General features: G+C 42.2%; 2 protein-coding genes across 2 annotated transcripts; both read left to right on the top strand.

The window, feature by feature from the left end:
• Positions 1 to 342: 342 nt before the first annotated feature.
• On the top strand, positions 343 to 5,665 carry CSUI_002872 (sam-dependent methyltransferase; the record flags this gene model as incomplete). The annotated part of the gene is made up of 5 exons (XM_068063071.1): positions 343 to 500; positions 1,488 to 1,672; positions 2,189 to 2,377; positions 3,394 to 4,660; positions 5,459 to 5,665. Coding segments are annotated over 5 exons (2,001 nt in total), but the record flags the coding sequence as incomplete, so codon positions are not given.
• Positions 5,666 to 5,751: 86 nt separating this feature from the next.
• Positions 5,752 to 6,432, top strand: CSUI_002873 (uncharacterized protein). The gene has a single exon (XM_068063072.1). The coding sequence runs from the start codon at positions 5,801 to 5,803 to the stop codon at positions 5,927 to 5,929; it is 129 nt and encodes a 42-aa protein (XP_067924953.1). The 5' UTR covers positions 5,752 to 5,800; the 3' UTR covers positions 5,930 to 6,432.
• Positions 6,433 to 6,559: the final 127 nt, after the last annotated feature.

Raw genomic sequence — 6,559 nt, forward strand, 5'->3', positions numbered from 1 at the left:
TTCTGCTCCCCGTTGTTCTTTTTTCCTCCACCTCTCTTGCGCCTTTTCTACGTACACCCTAATTACGTACATGTATGCATGCGTATATACAGATATATATGCATGTATGTATATTAGAAGATAGATCTAGAGTTCTCTTCGTTGTCTTCTTTATCGTCTTCATCTTGATCTTTTCCGCCCGAAATGCTTTGTCTCCTCCTTGTTGCTTCGTCACCATCTTCTTCCTTCATCTTCTCCTTTCTTCTCTCTGTTTCGTTCTCTTCCTCTTCTTGTGTCTCTTCCCTTTTTCTCCTCCTTTTTCCCTCGCGCTTCGCTTGATCTGACTGTGTGGGCTTTGGCAGAATCTTTTCATGGGATGCATATGAAAGATTTGATAGGCCATTCGTTGCCCATAAGTTACGTCAAGCAGCAGAAATACGCCGAAAGTTCTTCGCAGGAAATGCATTCTATCGTGTCTGTAATGGAGAAGCTGACGGTTTACCAGGGGTTATACTTGATAGGTAAAAAGCCCGACCAACTCTCCTCTATCTTCATTCATTCATTCCCTCGCTCTCTTTCTCCCTTCAGTGAAGGTCTTTCAGAAGTGTCTCATGATTAGGGGCGGCTACACTGTTACATGTTGTAGATAGATGAATACGTGCATGTATGCATGCATGAATGTACTGATATGATATAGAAATTTCTATCTATCTAACCATCTATCCATCTCTCTATCCTTAGTCTGTCTATCTATCATCCATCTATCCATTTATATGTCTGTTCAACATCTATACATCTGTGTATATGTATATACATATGTACAGATGTTTAGGTCTCAACAAGGTGTAGAGTCATACATCCTGCTGTATGAACAGTGGAGTAGAGATCTCCGATGTGAAGCTGCTGACTTTGAATAGCCATCTAATCTCTCACATCTCCTCTATCTCCAAGACAGAAGTTCTGGATAAGCATTACAGCTTTCTCTACCTACTCTATAGCCCTGTACGCCACTTCATACTTCCTTCTATGTGCGTGTCTACATATGATAGATGTACGCAAGCTTTCTTCTTCTCTTTTCACTTTCTCCACCTCGATGTCTACAAGTCAATGGCACACCCGCTTTTCTGAGATTGTCTAGCTAGAGAATATACAATCTACAGCTCTCATCAAAAGGCAGCTAGCTACCTGGATAGCTGCATGTCTAGTCCGCCCTGGGTACTGGTCATGCTGAAGATCTCTTGTACTTCATGAGGCTTCGGAAGTGAAAGATCTTCCTAGGGCAAAAGCTTCCTTTCTGCTTGTGTCTCCCTCCTCTAAAGGGAAGTTTCTTTCTTATCAGCGTCTTTGTCATTTGAGAATATCTCTTGTCTCTCTTTTCTTCTTTTTCTCTTAGCATTCTTCTCCCCCTCTTTCATCCTCTCTATCTTCTTTCCTTGCCTGTTCTTTTCTTTCTTTCCTTCTTCTTCCGCTTTTCTTTCTTTCTTTCTTTCTCTTGTCAACATCTCCAGGTATGGATCAAATTTTGTTCTCCAACTGCATGCATCAGGTTTAGATGAATTTCTTCTTCCCGTCATTCAGCCGGCGATAGAAGAAGTCTTTGAAGAGGAGCTTTCTCGGCTTATTCTACGGAATGACTCCCCCATCAGATCGCTTGAACATCTTCCTCTTCTTACTTCTCCTAGGATTCTTGCAGGTATCGATCGAGGAGCCCTTCAATCTTTTCTTTCTTCATTCTTTACTCCAAGAAAGAAGAAAATATTCTAGGTTTCTGTCTAGGGAGTTCCTTCATCTATCTCTTGAGAAGACCTGAAATTTCTACCAATACGTCGCCTTGCTTCAGTCTTCTCTCTAGCTAGTCAGGAGTAGATTGCATGACCTTGTCTTCTTTTAAGATTTTCTTCTTCTTCTTAGGATCATGAAAAAGAAGAAAAGGTCAAGTTGATTAGGAGAGAAAAAAAACGAATTCTCTTACGTCTGCCCTCTCTTGGTGAGCTGTATGTACACCTCCTCGCTGTCGTGTAGACACATAGAGAGTTCATAGGACCAGAGAGAGGCTCTCTCGGATTGGGTTCTCTTCAGTCTCTTTCTTCGATATCAAGAGACAAAATTTCTTTATCATGAAAACCGAAGGAAGAAAGAATGAATAAGTGACAAATTTGGAAAAGGAGAAATGCGCGCCGTTCTTCTCCTACTTCTTCTTCTTCTTCAGGTAGACCAGGAAGAGAAGAAGTAGGAGAAGAAGAGGAAGGGGAGCAGCCGTCACTTCAAGTCGAGATGATCGAGAACGGGTGTAGCTTTCTTGTTGATCTTTATAAAGGAGATACCACAGGCTGGACGTTCTATCACCGAAATACAAGAGACTTTCTTGCTTCCTTATGCAAAGGAAGGTCTGTCCTAGGTAAGAGGAGCTTTTCTCTCAAAGCCAGTCAGAGGTAAGTTCAAAAGAGTTCAAGGAAAAGAAAGACGTTTGCTGTCCTGTTGACGGAAGCAGAAAAGAAACAAGGGAGAGGAAAGAGATGAAAGATGGAGAAGACGGAGACCCAGAGAGAGAGATGAAGGTAAAGATCGCATGTGAATTACTTTCCTTATGACTTAGAACTCTCTTTCTCTCTCTCCCTCTCTCTATATATATATGTATCAACATCCATAGAGAGGTGATATACACAGAGGTAGATCGATCCATTCATTTAGAGAGATGGATCGATAGCTTCTCAGGCAGGTAGGAATCTCTGCATGCATGTCTAGACACTGATATATTCGTCCTGAGAGGAGGGGTGACGTGAAGATCACTGTATGCATATATATCTATACAAGTCCTTCGTGCTCTCTCTCATACGAAACTCCAGACCAGAGATATTTCTTTCCCTTCTCGGTGTCTTTGTCTCTTTCTGTTCTTTCTTTCTCTCTTTCCACATCTTTCCGTTCTCTTCTTCCCGGCTGCGGGCCCTCGTATCCCTCACTATTTCAAGCATTTGATTGCTTTCAGTTCTTTGCTTTTTCTTCTTCTTCTTCTTCTGTCGTAGAGATAGTGCTGTAGCTTATTATCTACTTCTCTAACTGTCTATCTCTATTCATTCGCTGAGAAAGTCCTAGAATTCATTTCCCGATTTGGTTTGTATAGATTGTTTCTAAAGAGTAAAGAAGATTTATCTGCCTTCATCTTCTATGCTTTTCATCCCCACTGCCTTGGATTTGCACTCTCCTAAGTCCAGGGGACCTCATTCTTCTGTAGAGGAAGAAAAGCGAGAAGAGAGGAAGAAGAGAGGAAAAAGAGAAACCGAATAAGAAAACGAAGAGAGAAAGAAGAAGAAGAAGAAAAGGAAGGGAAAGAGAGAAGAGCATTAAGGAAGAAGAGAAGAAGAATTCCTTTCGCTTGTGTGGTTTGTTTCTCTTGATCTTGGGGTGTATGTACAGAGGTTTATTCACGGCATGGAGGGAGTTTTGGAGTTCAGGCGGCATCAAGAGGAGCTTCATGTGTCGTTTCTATTCATCCCTCTGCCGATATCGTTAAGCTTGGAAATCTTCATATCGACCAGAATTGTTTATCTTCACGTCAGATTCTCTTTCTGCAGTCGGATATTTCTCTCTTTCTCCAGTCATTCATTCAACGACAACAAGAAGAGGAGGAGAGCAAGGAACACAAGAACGAAGAAGAAGAAGAAGAAAGAAAAAGAAGAGAACGGAAGAGAGGAGAGCTCTGCGGGTCTCTACCATCTTCTTCTTCTTCGTGTTGTAAGGCATTTCGTGAGATCGATGGTGCGGCTCCGAAAAACGATGGCAACAGGAGCATCGACATGCTAGCCACAGATTCTTCTTCTTCATTCGCTTCCTCTTCTTTACTTCAAAGAGAACTTGACACTCTATCAACTTGCACTTTTACTTCTTCTTCTCTTCCATCGCGACATTCTTCTCTCTCTAGCTCAGGCTACCATCCATCAAGGTCTCAGAAAGATTCAAATACACTCTCTTCTTCTTTGTCGTCGTCGTCGTCTGCTTTTTCGGCCTCTCCTTGTTCTTCTTCTTCTTCCTCCCCATCTTCTCCCCCTTCTTCCTCTGATCATAGGAACCCTCTCGCGTCTTTTGCATCTCCGGAGCAGAGTTGCAGATATCTAAAAGACGGCGATAAGAAAGAAGACAAACCAAGACAAGAAGAACAACGAGGCTGTAGTGATGTGACTTCTGAGGCATCATTGAGAAGGAGAGATATAAAGATTTCTCAGAAAGATATGAACTCTCATTTGTCTTGTAATTCAAAACGTTCTTTATCTTCTTCATCTCGTTTCTCCCTAGCCATCTTTCCACCAGGTCATCCGAAACAATCGACAGAATCGATGCTTCTTCAAGCTCAAGAAGCAGCTGAAAAGACACTCGATTTTCTCCAGTCTTCATCTAGCCGTTTTTATTCTTCTCCTCACCCTCAATCTCTTTCTCGTCCTTATCTTCACCATAATCGATTCCGCCGACAACTTCAGAACTTCGATGTTGTGATCCTTGATCTGCCTGTTGATATCTTTCCATCCTCTTCTCTTTCTTATTTCCATGTGAAGAATGAGAATCTTCATCTCCTAGAGCTTCTATTTCAACAAGCCTTGGCTGTGACATCTCAAGACGGAGGACTGCTCTTCTTCTCCGTCACTTTACCGGGTTTGAAAAGACAAGATTTTCATCGTCTTATACAAAAGTAAGTGTGAGAGAGGGAGAGAAAACAGGACGCGATATCTTCAGATAGCTGGCTAGCTAGCATCGATTCTCCACGGAAGAGAATCGATGCTAGCTGGCGGAAGTATGAAAGAACGGGAGCACAGATGAAAAAAAAGAAGAGAGAGAAAAAGAGAAAATGAAGGAATGGTCGCAAATCTTTCTTTTCGCGCTCCAGTGGAGTGTCACAATAGATTCAAGAGAAGAAAGTCAAAAGAGAGAGAGAGAGTAACGAGGTCCGGTGCTGAAAGAGTTTCACTAAGCTGATGAAAAAGAGAAATAGGCTACGTCTACTCCATAGATAGATAGATAGATTAAAGATAGATTAAAGATAGATAGACAGGCACTTGGACGCTTGTACATTCGCAGTACCATATATGCGTGGTGTTACATGCATTCATCGCCGTGTGTGCTTGTAAGTATGTGTGAGACTGTAGGTTGACCCCTTGACTACCTGGCACGTCAGACATTGATATTCATATACCTCTAGAGATACATGTAAGGCGTTCATCTGTACTGGGAATTGAGGACGCTACATGATACTACTGCCTCAATATAATGTATATGTATATATATCTATATATATAGCTTTGATCCTTAGACTTGGCGCGCGCGGGCCACCAACTGAAGGTCTGAAGAGCATTCCAGTCATGTGTCTCTGTTGTCTCCTTGAGTGTCTTTGGGCTTGCTTTTTTAACCAACCTGGAGGAGGGGTAGAATAAGATAACTTCCTTCTGCCTTTGTCGCTTTTTCTTCTTTCTGTTTATCTTTTCTCATACAGGGGATTAAAGACGAGTCCAAGAATAGAGAAGAGTCATGAGAGTGACAGAGAAGAATGCGAAGAAAAAGAGAGGAGGAGGAGAATAAGAAGATGTCGAGTGTTGAATGAGGGTGGGGTCCAATCGATAGATCACCCCACAGATCTCGGCCTGCCTTTCTCGCCGTCTTTCACTCATTGCATTCTCCTCTTGCTCGATTCCTAACATCCATCATATCTGTCTATCTGTATCTATCTGTATATATACATATATATATGTATCTATACATAGCGATGAGATTATAAATATATATATATATATACTTATGTACGGACGTGTAGGGGGCAAATTAGGATATATGAAGGATGAAGAACAAGAGAAGATGGAAATCTACGAGAAGAAAGAAAAACGATTTCTTTTCTCCTAGACGAATGGATGGGAGTATAGGGGGTGTCTTACCCTTCTTGATCGTAATGGCAAGACACCCTCCATAAACCTCTCTCTCTCGTCCTCGCTTCTTCTTTTTCTCTTCATCGCCCTTTAACCCAGCCAGGTAAGATGAACAAGCGGAAGACAAATGAGAGAAGGAAGACGAACAAAAAGAAGAAGATAAGACGAGGAGAGAGGCGAGACGACGAAATATAGGAGAAGCGTACTCGAACTGTATGGAAGCTGCCTTGTAAGACTCAAGAGCGTTCTCTTCACTCATACAGGTATGGCAATTCTCCTCGGAAGGTCGGTCGACCCGTTCAGTTTAAGAGGGAGAAGACGACGAGAAAAGGGACAATTTCAATAGAAGATGCTGAGCTTTTTCTTCTTTCGTTGCTATGGCGCATGTTTCTCTTAGAAAGAAGCCTGAGAGGTCTTTGGCTTATTATCTCATCTCTCTCGCCTAAAGACACTTTCTTTTCACCCTCACTGACTTTCTACTCCTTTTCTTCTTGTTGATGAACTCTTTTGTAACTTGAGAGAATTCTCTCATCGTTTCAGGAGGTAGAACTGCTTGTTGGATCGATCCTACCTCTCTCGTCCCTTGTCGATCTGCGGGCTGTTCTGATGTGTCTCGTAGATCCTCCTACTTCCGCTTTTACTCTTTGCACTCCTTTCGATTTCCTTCTGGGTGA

This window comes from Cystoisospora suis (genome assembly GCF_002600585.1).
Source record: "Cystoisospora suis strain Wien I chromosome Unknown contig_1222, whole genome shotgun sequence".
NCBI classification, from domain to species: Eukaryota; Apicomplexa; class Conoidasida; order Eucoccidiorida; family Sarcocystidae; genus Cystoisospora; species Cystoisospora suis.